This window comes from Colias croceus, chromosome 14, assembly GCF_905220415.1.
Source record: "Colias croceus chromosome 14, ilColCroc2.1".
In the NCBI taxonomy this organism is placed as follows: domain Eukaryota; kingdom Metazoa; phylum Arthropoda; class Insecta; order Lepidoptera; family Pieridae; genus Colias; species Colias croceus.
In genome coordinates, this window is record NC_059550.1 from 1,955,010 (window position 1) to 1,974,314 (window position 19,305).

At 31.4% G+C, this 19,305-nt stretch overlaps 1 protein-coding gene across 1 annotated transcript in view; it reads left to right on the forward strand.

The window, feature by feature from the left end:
* Positions 1 to 3,071: 3,071 nt before the first annotated feature.
* LOC123697430 (ammonium transporter Rh type B-A) overlaps positions 3,072 to 19,305 on the forward strand; it is a 42,750-nt gene continuing 26,516 nt past the window's right edge. Inside the window, exons 1-2 of the mRNA XM_045643947.1 lie at positions 3,072 to 3,166; positions 10,513 to 10,644. Coding sequence (XP_045499903.1) covers positions 10,527 to 10,644 — 118 coding nt within the window. The 5' untranslated portion in view covers positions 3,072 to 3,166; positions 10,513 to 10,526. The remainder of the gene's footprint in view (positions 3,167 to 10,512; positions 10,645 to 19,305) is intronic.

A 19,305-nucleotide genomic window follows, 5' to 3' on the forward strand; every position in this document is an offset into this window, starting at 1 on the left:
TATTAGGTATAGGTATATAGATACATCCATCCACAAAAACTTTAGCATTTATAATAATAATAGGACTATACATATAGTATAACCATAGTATAAATAAATGATAGCTGATGGTTGATGTATTAGAGAGTGCATATTTGTGCACTATATTATAATCTCCTGCATAATAATTGACTAGTCTCAATCGAGATTGGCCCGAGTACGAAATTCAGTGAGGAGTAATATTGTGGCAGATATCAACTTCCACTTTAATCCTGCTATTATATTCCATTTAAATATTAAAAATGTTGTTCCGCCTATTCGATAATATCAGTTTGCACTGTTTGAAGTTAAACGAAGAATTTATGATTCATATCTTTGATGAGTAAAAAACGTGATTTTTGCAATCAAGCATCAATCATGTAAATATTATTTAACCCAAGATTTAACCACATTAAAAAAAATTAGAAAGTTTAGCAATTAGATTGACAGATTCCTCATAGAGCAACACTTTCTTCTTGTTACTTTTTAATAAGGCTAGGTACTGACTAACGACTACTCACACCCTAAGTGATTTTGGTAAAGAGTAGCTATTTGTATTCTGTTCGTTTTTTACTAAGAAGTTTACTGACATCCCCTTACCCACATTTTTGCTGATTATTTATTACCCGAATGCCCAGGGGAGATATTTTAGTGACTGTAGCGCTGTAAGATTCTGATATTTGATTTTGGTTATGTTTTATTACGCAGGTTTTTAATAATTAATTCTTATCACATACTCACACAACATTAAAAATACTAATGTATAAATGGAATTTAATGAAACCATAAAAAAAATCTCGAAAGTTCTTAAATTAACATTATCTAATCTGAAAAATATTAAACTTAATTATTTTACCTTATTACTTTGAATTACTTAATTATGATTTTTCATAACAGAGAAATGTAACAATGGATCAAACGAATATTAACTAAAGTTAATAACACGAAAATGAAGCCGATAAAACAGTCCAAATTGCGATCAGAAATTTCAATTCAATTAATGTATTTTTATGCAAAGAAAATAACTGTCCAATTTATAAATTTAAAAATTGAACCAATGAAGAATATATTAAAAAAATTGTGTCTGGGTGAGTAGGTATATAAATTATTCTAGTATGAGTTGGTGTGGGTGAAATGAACCCACAAACAAAAAATGTATAAAAACATCACAATAAAAATAAACGAAGAAGAAAAATATCGTCGTTACATGTAACGCTCATAATATTATAAAGGCATATGAAATCTGAGCTCGGCAAATACTCGTAGATATATGAAAATTCAAGTGCAAGGGCGTTCAATGTAATATTAAATGGATGATAAGTGGGGTCCCCTGCGAATCGTTTATCACAGTACCTATTATCTGCCATCCTTATCTGTCTACAAGTGAGGAAATGAGACGGATATGTTGCAGTCAATATTTATGATTGATGACTTGACGTATTTAGATCGTCGACTTGGCAATCATAACATCTTAATTGCTTTTTAATTGGACTAAGTCTTTGTAATCCGATATTAACTAATAGCCCGTAACGCATATGTAATTTTTTTTCTTCTTTTTCGCTTTCTTTACTTTTTCATTATTTTACTTAGTTTTGGATTTCATGACCGTAAACGTCTTCTTACAAAATTAATGAAGTTGGTTGATTAATAAGGTAGAGCTTAGTATTTATTTATATTTTTTTGCTGAACGGCTTCGGGTTTACCTAATACTTTATTTTAATTCAATCATATTCTCTACCGTTATATCTTATTATGAGGCATTTTGCATCATGAAGTTTTATACGGTCAATCCATCCCATGCCACTGAAATAACATTACCTAGTACATAATTACATCTACCAAATCCAAATTCCGATACTCACTACTCACTTAATTAAAGATGCTAAATTATTAAATGCATATCTACATTAACTAACCAATAATCAAGATGAAAGGACCAACTATTATTAATTCTAACATTAGATTCGATTCCAATTATCCCTAATCCGCAAACCCCAAATTTAGTTGAATGCAATCACTAAACATTTTAACGTTATTCGAAATAAACCACAGCACTGTTGAAGATAAAATTTATCAGTTAGAATTTATAATATTGTCTAATTACTGTTTTACTGTGGGTTTTAGGATTGTAAACATTTAATGACACGATAAGCGACGGTTTAATATCATTACAGTTATTACACATGAAAAGATTTATTACTTCACTGATTAATATAAATACTACATAACGTTATACATGTCTTTGGTTTTCTGTTTAAAGTTAAAGAAAAAACTAACATGGAAATGTTAATATTAAATCCTACAATACTAACACTGCTAATACAACAAAATGCATACCTTATCTTTCTTATTATTATTTCTATATTAACATTATCTGACAAGTTAAGCTTCCCTTCTATAACAATAAAAGTACTGTTTGAAAACCACCCACAGTTTACAAATTTTCATTAGTACCTACGTAGATAATATTATATTTATTCGTTGTAAAGACGAGTACAGTAAAATGTAAGACGATCGCCGTAGTTTCAACACAAAAGGCAGGAAACAATAATTAAACAGAAGACATTCTATAAACATTTTCCATTGTTTGTGAGTATTAATAAATACTTAAGTTTCAATTATATCACAAAGGTGTTCCAAAATTTATATCAAATAACTAGGAATGAAAATGAGAAGAGGTTCGCCTCTTCAAAAGATATTAAATTTTGGTAGATATTTCTACTCAAAATTTTCAATTTAATAATCGAAAGAGAAAAGCCGGTTATCAATATTTTATTATAAACAATTTTAGATGATCATATATTTTCTTTTTCAAAATACGCATGTACTTAAATTACAAACAATTTTATCGAATATAATATTATAATTGATACTGTGTATTGTGTTTCAGCCCAAATAAATATTAATTATTATTGAAATATGACTCTATAATAATTATAAATTAAACTACATTTTCAGATCCAAAAAAACTTCTCCAAAGTGGCTTAAAACCAAATGTCAGGTGCACTAAAGCTAGCCATTTCACAGAATGTCTGAATGAAACGAGCTGCAACATAATTTATTTGACGAATGTGTGCGAAAAGTCACATCAAATCGCAACTCAGTTGATAGTAGTGGACAGAGCGGGAAACATTTGCGTTGTTTTGAGGTTAGTTTTATTAGTGGGATATATTTTATTTTTAGTCGAACATTTCCAACCATATACCATTTTTTTTTAATTTGTTAGCAATTTATATTATGTATATATGTTTTTATTGTGTTAAAATATTTCATAAATAAGCAGAAGGGAGGAACAAATAAGTGTATTAAACAAGTCAGAAATATTTAAATTTATAAATCTTATCTACTGATAATAATTGATATCTATATAATATTTGAAGTAAAAGCTTCTAATCATATTACTAAAAGTCTTGACTTTATTTGATGTATTAGGTATTGTGTAAAATTTCATAAATAAGCAAAAGGAAGGGACCAATTTTGTGCCATAAATAAGTAAGAGGGATGTCCCATATCTCATATAGAGTAGGTACCCCAGATGCGTTTCACTGATAGAATTTTTAGGGCAAGTATTCACTGCCATGTGCCAATAAAATAAGTCAAGTAAAAATATTAAAACATTTATGAGAATTTTGGGATAAACATAGATTTATAAACCTAATCCTTATTTATACAGGCGAAATACTTAGTTTATTATTAATGAACAAATAAATATTTAACTATGTTCTAAATAGTAAAATAAACATTACTTTAGAATCGTAAATTCTACTCCGAAATAATTGTTCGTTAAAAATTAATTTGGCCGTTAAATTACTGTTATTGTGCGTTTCCTGCTTAACTTTCGCCTCAATTAAACAGTACTTTCAGGGAAGCAATTTAACACTCTATTAAGCTTAATCGAGAATAAAAGTTATTTTTCGATTTTAAATTGTTCCCGTAAAACATAATGACTGTAATTCAAGAACTGATTACAAATATTACTTGGAGTTATTCGAACTATTTTAAATGATAGACTGCACAAAAAATAGTGTAAAAAAAGGAAATAGGAAATATATTTCTGAAACGACTGATGCACACTTACATATTATGTAATATGTATTATAATTTATTTGAAGTAGATAAGATCTTCTTAGCTTAGTGGCATAAAATTCGTGCACACGGAATTAGATTAATTTGCAAGCGTGTGTAATAATATTATGTATTACCATTAGTATACGTATAACTCAACCGAGGTTTTCTATCTGTATCCTATATGTGTTGTATTTTTTACTTGTATTTACATAACTGAACTTTATAATATTGTAAATAATTATTGTTAATTGTTTATTTTCAAACAAACATCAATATTTTCAAACAAACAATAACAAATCCAAACATTTAATAACACACATTTATACAAATTTTCAACATGAACAAAGCAAAACAAAACATTTTCCCATTCTTCTATCACATCAGCCGAAACTCGCAACTCGCATACATGATTGATGAATAGGAGGTGAAAATAACATGTCATAACATACTGTATCGAGGTATCCGCTTTATTTCCTGTACAAAATAAACGTGCGTACGCCGTACATGTTTTAACGATACATCTTGATTTCACGACGTAATTGATATGCTAGAGTATTTTAGAGGTTATTGATGGAGTAAATTGTGTGTTGTCGTTTTTTAAAGAAAGAGGGCATTTTATAGGATAAAATAGACAAATTACAGTTGTGACAACATCTACTTTTCTATTAAATGTGTACCTTATCAGTGTCTAATTATATTTTAAACGGTCGTCGACACGTAAGCAAATAACCTTTTGAGGGCTCATTTTCTTTTTCATACAACTAGAACATTTCAGTCAAACTACTTATGATAAAATCAATTTTCAATTTTATTATGCCCACGCGGTCTTTAAGAAAAGAACGTGAAGTATACTACTAATTAATTGAGCATTAGGTACTTTACAACGATCTATCTATACTAATATTATAAAGAGGAAAGGTTTGTAATTATGTATGTATGTATGGTTTTCACGTATAAACCTCTCAATCGATTTTGATGAAATTTGGCACAGACCATCTTTAGACCATGAGAAAGAACATAGGCTACCTTTTATTGCGAAATATGTACCACGGGCGAAGCTGGGGCGGACCGCTAGTTTATAACAAAATGTTATTATACATAAACATAAATAGAGCTCTCTATTACTGTTTGTTTTTTAATATTTATCTTGAGCAATTAATAAAATTAAAAACATGACACACTTTTCTACCCTAGCTACTCTAAAAGTTTACAGTTTTAATGATTCAAGGCATGCACATAATCACTATGGCTTGAACAACAATGTCATGATATCATCAATCAAGCCAACACAATAGCACCCTAAATTACAGAAGTAAAGTGCAAAATCAGGAGATGTCTTGACTAGATTGCATTTCCGACGTGTTAGGGAAGTCTTGACGTGTTCACATTTCACTGGAATAGACACAATGTACAATCTAATATTTACGAAATGGAAACAGAGCTGTTTGCGTAATTGTGTTCTTTAAAATGGTGGAATGTAGATTGGATGCGTGGGGGTTTAATACGTTCTGTAAATTTGAAATTATGTTTATTCTAATTACTGTAGTCTTACATTACTGAACCTATCATTGTGGGGCGAATAGTTACTGTATTTTTTTTTCTTTGGAGGATATTAAAAACCTTAAATTTGAGCTAAATCGAATGTTGAACCGTCAGCAAATAAAACACCCGTCTTATATTCTGAATATTTAAAAATTCAGTATCAAATTAAGCATCGGTCCGCCCGTGGAATGTATAACAAGGCTGGGTCCCTTAAGGGACCGTTAAAAATTAATGCAGTCGCGTGCAGCCAATTGTATAATGACCGTCAATATTCTGAAATTGTCGGAATCGAGAATTAAATTTTCGACCGTAGCCGCCCGATGAATAAAATTACCTCAAAAGCAGTTACTTTTTCACGATTTATTTTAACATAAACGGCCAGCGCTTTGAATGGATTCATTGCAATAGTTATGTACTAGGCTTGTAATACGTAACAGTTATCGTTGTAATAGCGAGCGACTATTACCCGCTGCTGAACTTTTTGTGGCCATTTTAAGCGTTTGTGAATGTATATTTCGTTTGAAATAATCCGCGTGTTTTATGTTTTGTTAAAAGGTAGGTTTATTGCGATGATTTTTCTAAAATTTTATACAAAACGCTTTTATTTTAATATGGCTTTTTCGTGATTCAGCTTTTCTTTCTAAGCAAACGACAATTAATTTGCAATTATCCGTTCAAATTAATTTGATAAACTAAAATATAGTAAGACTACTCTGTCTGTGTCTATGTCTATCTAGACATTTGTTTGGTCTATAAATCAATTAAACGTAGACTGCATCAGAACTGGCAAACAGCTTCAATAATATTTAATCCATACTAATATTATAAATGCGAAAGTAACTCTGTCTGTCTGTCTGTTACTCAATCGCGCCTAAACTACTGAACCAATTTGCATGAAATTTGGTATGGAGATATTTTGATACCCGAGAACGGACATAGGCTACTTTTTATTGCGAAATATGTACCACGGGTGAAGCCGGGGCGGACCGCTAGTTTACCATAAAAATGTATAAATGCATTAAAATGACATTTTTTTACGAAACAGCGATATCCAATCATTTATACATTGAACAACCTTAAATAAAGTTAACCACTGCACATCGATTTACAGAACCAAATTAAATTCAAACAGTTGAAATGCAGCTCCATAACTTGAATAAATTTTCATGACATTTTTCAGTAGTTAATTCCTAATCGACCGCATTCAGTTTTTCGCTACGAACGTTGGTAATTAAATTCCAATTCCCTAAGGATTCGAATAAGATAGCATAGATTTTTATCGTTTCCTCTCTCGTATTTTAATATCTGTATTGTATAACAATTCGATTTTATTGGTACACTAGTTTCTGATTTTTCTTTGATATTGTGTTACCCGAATCATAGTATCATATTTTATTAATGATATAAAATATATAATATCTTTTGTTATAGATATTTGTGATTGAAAAATCATACGATTAGCAACACAAATATCTGGGGGCACGGTAGTGCCCCCGCCAAGACGAGCCCAGCGAACAAGCGAAGCGCACGGGCACTACCTACCTTTTCTCGAAGCGCTTCGACGTTTTTTTGAACCCTCATAACTTGGGTTTGGATTATGCTAGATCAACAAAATTTTCGGGATATATTGTCAATAGCGGACTTATTGAACATATTAAGTTTTAATTACATTAGCTTTTATACTTGAGATTTTATTTATATCTAAAAAACGCTAATTTCGTCACTGACTCACTGATGATCATCAAAATTCTTAAGGTATTTCCTAATGTCCTAGAAAGCTGAAATTTTGTATGTAAGCTAGTATTAGCACACAAAAAACAAAAAAATTATAAAACTTGTAACTTCCATCCCCCAACCCCTTAAACTAGGGGATGGGAGTTTGTATGAGACCTGTAATTTCAAATTAAATTTTGATGACGCTAGAGGTCTAATCTAATAATCTAAAACTTGGTTCCCCTAGTTATATAATATAATATGTATAGGTACTCCTTGTTAAAAAAAAATTAAAAATTTAATCGACATAAACAACTTACAAAAAGAAATGAAATCCCACGAAAACATTTTCATGTAAAATGTTGCCAAGACGAGCCCATATGACTCGCATAGTCAAAAAGTTATCAGATCTCATGTAGAGCCAAGCTTCTAACACTACACGCCCTAACAAGGCCTAACTTCACAAACTCTACACCTTAGTCAAAATATTATGTGGCTTGGCCGTTCGTTACTACAAGAACTATTGTATAACACAAAAGTAATGAACAGTGAATTAATTTTTCACCTTACGCCGATGTGAATGTAGCGAAATGGTCAAGCCACATATTTTGACTAAGGTGTAGAGTTTGTGAAGTTAGGCCTTGTAGAGTTAGGGCGTGTAGTGTTAGAAGCTTGGCTCTACATGAGATCTGATAACTTTTTGACTGTGCGAGTCATATGGGCTCGTCTTGGCAACATTTTACATGAAAATGTTTTGGTGGGATTAAAGCTTTATTAAAGATTTTTGCATTATTAACATTTATTATCGTCACTGAAATTTGAAGACGTCGAAGGTTTAATCCTACTTTACTTTGATCGGATAGTACTTTAATCGGATAGTACTTTATTCGTAAACTAGCTTTCCGCCCGCGGCTTCGCCCGCTTTGTCTAAAACCGAATAAATTATATACTAAAACCTTCCTCTTGAATCACTCTATTACAAAAAACCGCATCAAAATCCGTTGCGTAGTTTTAAGATTTAAGCATACATAGGGATATACGGATAGAAAAAGCTTTGTTTTATACTAGGTATGTAGTGATGATAATTTAGCGTAAAATAAACTGAAGGCTTGACGAAGCCTTCTATTCCCAAGGAAGTCATAATTTCAGGTTTTAAGATGCTTTAGTTGAAATAATGCATGTTTGTTTTGATCAAATGTTAATGTGTTAAAATCTTTAATTTTAATAAATATTCATACTATATAATAAAATATCGTTGTAACAATTTTGAGGACTATATAAATAATAAAAAAATTAACCAATATTCATATCATGTACGTACTCATTGGAATTTTACAAATAATGTTAATTTGGAAACACAAGTATGTTAATTATGGAATACAATTTTCATAATTAATTTATATTGTGTATAATTATCGCGTTGATTATTGTTAAATTTGTTCAAATTGAAATGTATTACAGCACAATTATTATTATTTGGCTATTTGAGTGAATACTATCAAATTCAATTATTTTCTATTCCTCTTCATTTCGTTATATAAATTATTTACCATTCATTTTCATTTTATGTTTGATTTATTAAAATTAGGGCTAATTTTTCAATCCTTGGTTACTACCTATTCGTCGAATAAAGTACTAAACTACCATTTCAAAAATGTATTCTTTGGCCGTATTTGAAAGAAGATAGAATAGAATTTATTATTTAATTACAACGAAATTATATTTAAAAAATAAACAATTATCTAATATTTAATTCAGACATCTAAAACATCTTTAGCTAATTTAGTGCCTGTTTTCAGTGAATATTATATTTTTCACGAGCTTATTATAAATCTTATGTATCAAAAAGGGTAAAATGTTGGTTAGGTTGGATTTAACTACGACCCATCCACTAAGTAGAGATTTAAAATGGAAAGGATACTTTTTCCTTTAAATCACCATTCAATTTAAAATAAATGAAATAAAAAATTGTTTTTACTATCTGCGGAATAAAAATATCAGTATCATGATTCATGTGAAAAATTTATGGCCAAATTACATCTTAGGATTCCTTAAAACGATGGTTCATTTGAAAATGTTTTCTTTTGAAATCAGGCTTCGATTTAGTATTAAGTTCTCTGTTTTAAAATAATAAAAACACTAAATATACGTGCAAGAGAAATTAGATGGCCTACTTGCCCTCAAATATCGCTTATTTTGGCTCATCGATCAAGGAAACCTATTTAAAATGCATCCCTACAACGAGTTACAGGAATCCCCTTCCATCTTAACCTGTATTAAATAATATCTTTACTCATTATCTCTACATATTATAATTTATTACAGCTTTTACATTAGTAAGATAAAAATCTTATACATTTATAAATAAAAAAAGTCAACAAGGTTTTATATATTATTCATATAGTTTGTGTGAGTTTGTACATGAATAAGTTTTCGTAGACAAAATAAAATGATCTTGAAAAGCTTGTCAAGATGAAGTCAAACATTATCAAAATTGAGATCTGACAATTGGAGTTACTGAGTTTAATTTGCTCAAATATTTTTGCTGTACAAAATTGATTTTTTTTTTGATACACGCTTAAATATTTGACAATAATTGGTTGATGAATTTACGTTATATTTAAAAAAAAACTATATTTAAAATTGTTTGTTCATAATCAGCTACAGTACCGTTGTAATAATGGCAAAGCTATTTGTTTTTAACCGGTAAGAATTTAATTATTATTTAATTATTCATTTATTCAATAAAACATTTTCAGTAGGTATTCATAATATAATTAAATAAGCTCATCTCATTATCTAGCGTAAAATAATCTTAGCTTTGCCTTACAAAACATAATAATATAAGTATTATGATACTTTATTTCATGTTTTCCTGTTTAACAATTTAAAAGGACCAAAACTGTTCAAAACTTGTGTCTGTATTTTATTTAAAAAATAACGCAACAGCTTTATTTCCTAGTCCCTGAAAGCAGTACTATAACTCTAACGATAATAGAGCATACCAACATTAGTTTATTTATCCGAAGTGAAGCATATCCAATGTAAACGTAAACTAGGAAACTCTGAAACGTAATGCATTCCATTCTAACTTCGCAAAAACTATTCATATTGCATTGCACTCGGTAAAAATATTAGCTCCCAGATTGTAAAATATGTTCTTTGTTCCAGGGAAAGATCCAGAAATGGTGTATAAAATGGCCAATTTGAAATATACACCCTTGTTGGTGTTCCAGTTGATACTTATGGTACTTTACTTCATATTTGTGAAGTATGGCGGTGATAAAGATCACGATATACGAGGTGAGTTGAGTAATTACTATTACAATGTACAGGATATCCTTGTGAGTGAGTGAGGACCTAGAGGGCTATCCGAATCGCCCCCATAACATCCATGGGGGTGATTCGGATCTATCTCCCAGCTTAAGTATGTCACTACTTCTTGAGACAACCTTTATAACATGACTGTTCTTTTTAACATTTGTAAAATTTGTAAAATAGAGCTACTATCATGTAAGTGGCAAACAATACGCTTAAGAATACATTATCTCATTGTAATTAAATATCACAATATCCTATCAATTTCAACTATCAATAGGTCGCAACCTTCCTTATCACTAGAGACATAAAAATCATAGTTTTTAATCTATGAATATTATTCGTTTTTAAGTATTTTACCGATATCTAATGTATGGATGTATAGATGTTTGTTACTCTTTCACGTAAAAACTACTGAACCGATTACAATGAAATTTAGCACACATATAGAGGGTAACTTGGATTAACACATAGGATAGTTTTTATCCCGGAAATCCCACGGGAACGGGAACTATGCGGGTTTTCCTTTGCAAACGCGGGCGAAGCCGCGGGCGGAAATCTAGTTGTTCCATAAATTCCGAAATCGACATCACATCGTTACACATATTTTATCCATAGTACTAGATTACATAGCTGCCAAATACTGCCATATATATCGGGCCTACATAATTAATATCTCACACATACACATTAGCTCTATTCGCTTTGAAGATTAATAGCTCTGATAATGAAGATACACTAACGAGTTAAGGACAGAACAATTAAGGCGCAATTAATATCAACAAATTCTTTATGATCCACTTGAATGAAATGTGAGAAGAGTTATATTAGTCTAGACTTATTCTTCTATTAAACGACTGTTTATGATATTTAGCTAGCTTCAGTAGGGGTATTGATTTCATTGTAGTGAATGATTTATATTAAAGATGATTTATAGTCGAAGGAATATTAATATTAAACTTGTCTTGTAAAATTGGACAAGTAAAGACTAATGATATCAAATAGGTTATGGCAGAATTTTTATAGAGTGAATTCGGATGTCGGTTTCAACGTTGAAGAGACGCCCAAAAAAGGAATCTGGCTATATAGGTCATTGTTTTTTTCAGCTTAAATTAATTTCACATAGAACATCAAAAACAATTAGTGTTACCATAGAATAGTTAGAATAGTTTCTAATTAAAATCTATGACAAAACTTAAACAAATTGCTTTTTTCCGTCTAATCCAAATTATCAGATAGAAGCAAAATGAGCTAAGAAGAAAGTTTCTCGATGATAAGAAAAAATAAAACTCCTTTGAATTCCTTATAAATACGAAGGTAATCCTCTTAATGTTGTCGAACAAAAAATATGTAGAACGCCCAAACATTTTCTTGTTTCTAGTGAAACTAGCTGATTTATTGTATTTATATTATATTTCACTATATTAGGTCTATTTATGATTTTACCCACGTGAGTAATGAGTATATTGGGTGGTGAATTATTTTATTTCAAAATTGTAAAAACGTTTGATTTGTATCAATAGTTGTTGTTTGATAATAATTATAGTATTGAATTACTTATTGAAATTACCTATTGAATCATTTTTAATTCAAAATAATTGTAATGTCTTGTGGATATCGATGCAAGTATGGATTTTAAAAACTAAGTTTACTTAATACAAACAGAATACACATACCTACTTCTCATTAATCAATTTATGATGTATACAATGCCATCATTGCAAAAATCGTTGCTAAACTCAAATTACTATTCTCACACAACAAAAATTTTCCAATAACTCAATAACGAAGCCAAAATCGTGAACCTTATAAATAATTATCCATACGTCCTCTTCGTTCCATTAAATGAATATAAAGTGATATTTCCTCAATCGCGCGACCTATTCAGCGACGTCGAATGAAAAGCAAATTTCCTATTTATTATATAATAATATTCCAGTTTGTTTAGTGCGAGGTCGGCGGGGAATCAATTTTGTCGTTCTCACGGACAATATGAACGCGGGCGTTGAGACGTGCTGGATGATTGGCTAAACCACGTTCTCTAGGTATGGTGATGGACTGAGCGGTTTCAAATATTCCACCTTAGAAGTTAGAACCTGTTTAATTAATTAGCTTTTTAATTTCTCCATATACGTCAGAAACTGTATTAATAATGAGATTTTTGGCTATGTTTAATGGTAGAGTAAGCATGCCCTTTTTCTTTACAATTTCCAATGAAGAACTCTGGAAAATAACCAACCAGCAACCTATAGACCAACAAATCTGCTACAGGAAGTGGGGGTGGATAGGACACTGCCTTAGGAGGCCGGAACAAAATATAGCAAAAACAGCTTTAGACTGGACGCCCCTGAATGGTCGTAGAAGAAAAGGTCGTCCCCCTGCATCGTGGAAGAGATCTGTGGTTGCTGAACTAAATAAAACCGGCCTGTCGTGGCAAGAAGTCAAAGCAAAAGTTTACTGAGGCCCTATGCTCCACGAGGAGTTAAAGGAACAATCATCATCAAGCATGCCCTTTTGCTGCTCTACAATTGCATGTTTACTGTTTAGTGATCGCAGCAGTAACCTGTAAATACTTGAAACATTTATGGTGTTACTATAGTGACTTTGCCGGCCTTTCAATGACAAAGACCCCTTTTCTCGACGCGACGGTTAAAATGTCGGCTACAAGTTTTAGGAACTCCAATGGTTGTAAATCGCATCTGGTAGCAAGTAGAAAAATTACCGATAACAATCCCAAATAATATAGTCAACATTTGAGTTGCGGAATTTATATTGAACCTTTTACCTTTATTACAAGGAGAGCTAGTAAATCCTGGGTAATGGATATTGATATTTAATCCCTTCACCACAAAATGCGGAAATACACAAATCATTTAAAATACATTCTCCCTAAATCTGTGAGGATGTGGATCATATTGCTAGTTACAAAATTCAAGCTGGAACGTGGCAAAGTTTTCAAATTTGTCTAATTCAAACAATTCGATCGTTTCTCTGAAGTGATGTTGTTTACATTATATATAATTTATTGGAGTGTAATTGCTTTGCTGTTCTGTTTAAACAAAAAAAAGGTTAATTATAAATCGCACAAATTCCTAAAATCCTTACAAAATAGCCATGATAAGTATAACCGTATTAGCAAGTACGATTTCAGACTGAGTAATGTGTGTTTTATTAAACTTTACAATTCTTAAGCAACATTTTATTAATATTATGTAGGTACCTAACTAATTTTGTAAATCAGCTACTTATTCATTTACATTAAATACTCAGAGGTTAATAACATGGCCGTAATGTATACATACAATACAAAACGAGTACATAGATATCTTATAAAATATTGGAATTAGGTAGCTGTAAGTGCTTCATTATTTATGTTTGTGTGCTACATAACAATACACAAATATCATAGGATCGTCCATCTATATTTGCATAATAACAATATAATATGACCAATGCATTTCCATCAACATCGTACGTATTTATTTCATTGTGTACGTGACGTTTAATGAAAATGTATTTATATACAATCACACCATTGTATACTGTACGTATTTATGTTTTAATGTTATTTATATGGCCCAATAAACTTTAATATTTAGTAACATGTGTGACTCATCCAGAAACTGTATACGAATTGTCAATAACGAAAACAGCAAGGAAAACATTAAAACGAACTCATTAAACACACGAGAAATGTAAAATCGCTACATACAACAACATGACTGCAATATTTCACACTACAAATAATGCAGGAGTTTAATTGAAATGCAGCAAGGCAAGGAACGGAGCACTTTTAGCGATGACAAGCTCTTTCGAAGGAAATTCAGGTCACAAATCAGAATCGTATTTCAATGACGCTAAGACTCCAACGCGTTGGAAATAAGATGCGCATGTTGATTAGATGAAGATTATTCCGGGGGGATTATTTTAAAACTTTCGTTCCACTCTAGTCAACTATGGTCCTTGTATTTTTATAACAGCGCAGGTGCAATGTTTATGTATGAAATCGAGCCACTGTAAGCGGGGAAATATAAATTTTTAAATTGTTTTCTGTACTACGATTATATAATAATAAAATATAGAGAGCAGTGGTGGCTCAGTGGTGAGACCTCGGACTTCGAATCGATAAGTCCGGGGTTCGAGACCAGGCGAGCGCGCAGGAAATAAATTGATTTTTCAATTTCAATTTGCGCATGTTGTAACATCACTACTGCTCGAACGGTGAAGCAAAACATCGTGAGGAAACCGACATGTCGAAGAATTAAAAACTTCGACGACATGTGTCATCCGCCAACACGCACTTGGCCAACGTGGTGGATTATGGCCTGTACCCTCATAGGAGGCCCGTGTCCCAGCAGTGGGAACGTATATGGGCTGATGATGATGATGATGATGATGATTATATAAAGGTCCCTATAGTATAATAGAAATGTAAGCTATACTATAGTTAGTTAAAGATCATAGGTACATAATTTGTGTTAATTATATTGTTTACGTTTAAGGTTCATAATAAGTATTATAATAAATTACCTACAACTCACACATGCTAGGACTAGTACACAAATATATAGTATTGTGTTTTTCTCCAAAGCTTTTCCTTTTTATTCTTTATTAAAATTAATTACTCGAGTGTTCAAGACACATTGATTGGGAATCCATTGCCAATATTTTATGTTTCTATTAAAAATATCTAATTGTTCAGGAGGGTTACTTGTAATTAATAGGTATACAATGACGATACGACTGCGTCCCTTTTTGATCAAGCCAATCCACGATATCCAATATCTTTGATATCCCATTAGATGGCCAATACAAGAAAACGTATTACTGTCCCTTTCAATACAAGTCTAACTTGTTAGCGGGGTTCTAATAAGGCAACATAATCGGTAACATAATACAAATTACTTCAAGACTCCCATTGTTACGGATACGCGCTAGGGCTTTGTGAGAACAATTGGCCCTTATTACGGGTAGCTCATGATCCCAAATGGGGTAATTTCATCAGACGTTATTAAGGAATGATCGAAGAGCGGATGGGTTTGAGTCATGTGTAAGGGAATTAATTGACGATGATTCTGTATTAGGATCCGTAAGCTTATGTGTTTCGTTCGGTGGACGGATAAGTTGGTAATAGTGATTGTCTTGGAGTACTACTTGTGTTATGAATGGATACGGTGGAAGACATTATAGTACTGCCACCTATGCACCTTAATTGAGTCAAGACCATAAAGACAATTAGCTAAAGGTTTCAAAATATCATTTTCCACTTACCAAAGATTATTTCTCAATGATCTTTCTATGGACAGTATAAAATAAGTCTCGATTAAAAGACAATATTAATATCTGAAAGACAAACTTTATCCCGTCTTTTGATATAAACTTCAACATCGACGATGAATAGGAAATTGTAAATTAATAAAAATAATTTCCCCAAAACTTGGGTGCGTACAAAATAACACGAGAACGTCGTCCTCATTACATATTATTCATAGAAAATTTTGTACAAAAAATCCCACCTCCACGTTAATCTCCTACAATATAAAGAGATATTAATATTGCGGCCTCAATTTCATTTTAATAGAGCTCCTAACGATTCCGTTTATAAAGCATTCACGATTCTTCCTTTGGTCCAATAAAATCGAGATCGTTTATTAATCTCGGATCACAATCGCTGCTATTGCTATGATTATGTACTTAATATTCAGATATGGAAAGAATACTAATGGGGTTCGATGATAAAAGGATGGTTAGTTGGAGCGGCTCGTTCTTAATGTGCAGCTTTCTTCATTTTAACTTAATGGTACTTAGATATTAACTACGTACATAAATGTAAATGGAAATTCCTTAATTTTCCTGTTTCATTAAATATAGCTAATAATATTTAATTATTTATTTACTCATTATAAATTTAAACAAAACCATTCAAAATGTACAAATGGCGGCGTTACGGCTCAAAGCCATCTCTGCCAATATTCTATACGACTTTTATATATTTAAACATTAAATTTTTTGATGAACCTGAAAATAAATTAGGTATTCCAATTTATATCTAGGTTAATATAATATAATGAAATTGAATGCGGTAACATTAAAATATGTAAGTGTAATATTATCAAAGACTTTCATTTCCTGATTTTCCGACTGAGAAATTCATTTGTGTGTAGTATCACGTATTGCATAAACTTTACCGTTTGAACTCTCATACAATATTCCTCAAGTTTGTCCCCATATTGGCAAATACGAGTTCAAAGTACGGAGCCTATGGAGTCGTAACAAGTCAACTACTTGACTTCATTTAATATTATTAACGACAAACCAACGTGATCAGTACGTAATTGTGTCGAAAGTTTCACGTCCCGTAGTTAATTTAACATGTTTCTGATTTGCCTATTAATCGTACGTACGCTGAGTTTGCGAACTTTGAAACTAAATCCCATAATGTAGTCAGATTGTGTTTGGAGTTAATATGTTTGTTACGGTATTTGTGGAGCACTTTAGTGTTTACTGGCTGCTTTAAATTAGAAAGTATTTGCGAAATTAACTAATGTTGTATTTATATTTTATAAGGTTTTTACTCAGAAATATACCGGAAATCGAGCGAGAAAATGTGGTCTAGATAATTTTCTTAGAAAGATTTGTACATTACATTAGAAAAGCAACATTGCTTTACTTGATCCTATTTTGAAATAGGTTTTAATGTGCTCGGGGCTGTATTATTTCTTATTTGAGTTTTAAACTTGTGTCGAATTCCGTACGTTAGTAAAAATATTATATGACAGCTGTAGTATATTTTTTGCTTTAATATTATATACATGTATCGTTAACAGCCGCAGTACTTAATTTTATATTTTCCTTTAAGTATCTATTCCAACGTTCACGTTAATTTCCATTTTGTTCTTGTTTGAAGATAAATTTTGGAGCGTTGAGCATAATTTCAGCGGCACACTGTAGTCACTTAATCATTGTGTCATGGCAAAAATTAGAATGATTTTCACATGTAACACACCTCGGTGTAATAAAGAGGAGCGTCCGTGGCCGTTTCCACGTAAAATATTTTTTCCCATCATGCCCCGGGGGCACATTAACGAGCATTGTATGATTTCGTTTGCCATTTTTCATCGAAGATTTTCGGGAATCCACAGCTGAAAGATATGTATTTGAATTGAACGGGTTTTTTAGTTATGGAAAAGGCTTTCGAAACTTCGACGTTATTAAAACGTATGAATTGGTTACGTTTGGAGCAATAGAGATACCGATCCTAAATCGTTCGAATTGAACAAAATTTAAATTACAATTTATTGGTTAGGTATCATGTTTGCATTACATTGTAATTTTTAAATACCTATTGAAATGTTTGTTTACCTGGTAAATTTAACATGACCAATAAAGAAAGAGATAGAATAGTTATTCATAATTGCATAAGAACAAGAATGTTAAACAATACCCAGCTACCAGCATTTGTATATTTCTATTGAAAAATATTTTTGTGCGGAACACTCCATACCTCATAACAAGTCACACTTATTCACGTTTTTACCGTACGACATGATCGAGAGGATTATAGGCTTGTTTGGGCATATTTTGTTTGAGAGTATCGAACTTCCCTTTTAAATAACCACCGATTGGTGTGGTTTCACGCTTCGTAATTGGTTTTTCTGTTATAGGAAGTTTTATAGGTACATTCATAACGTAATATGAACTGTGAACGGATTTAGTGTAAGCCGTGTTAAAATTGGAAGTCGGTTTATGATTCTGCAAGAATTGGGTCAGGACTGTTTTAACACTGCATAAGGTCACAAAGCCTGACTGCTAGACGACTGTTCTTTATTTCAAGAAAGCTAACATCAATGACCTAGCTGATATTCATTATTAATATTATGGTAATTAACACACAAACACAGAATATATAATAGTAACTCTACGACACAACACAATAAACGTAATGATTTATTTGAATTTTTAATCATGTTTCAAAATTGTGGATTAGGACTCTGCCAGATCTTAAAGGATACATTTGGCAGGAAATTACGATATTTTAATTGCATGAAATGAATATAGATAACACAGATTGATTTCATAACAGCGATGATATCATTAAAATATTCTAAAAAGGCTATCGCAGAATGTATGTATGAATGAATAAATGTGTATTCGTGTCGAGAGTGTGAATATTTTATCCATTTTGTTTCGTTTATAGTTAACGGTAAAACTAAAACGGCAACAAAACGGGCCAATGAAAGGCAAAACATTAAAAAATTCCTACGTACGTACACTCGTATTTTCAGTTTCCATAACAAAAATCAACGGAATGGAAAAAACTTCGAACACTGCACTTGTTCAGTGAATGCAGCGTTTTAATGTTAAGCATGAAATGCAGCCACACTAGAGCTTATCAAGACAACATTTTTAATGTAATTTGGAATTTGTCCAGAAGCAGCCGGCGGTCTATAGCCTTCCAGTCTACAATTAGCGACAATTGTATTGTTATGAAAGTATATTTTGATATTCATAACGAACTAAAATGAGTCTTATGTATGCGGTTGTATAGTTATCCCTTCCACTTTATATAAATCTGCAAGTTTAATGTTAGTGTTTAGCGTTAAAGAAATTAATTAGGTTACTTATTAGAAATGACATTATAGCTAT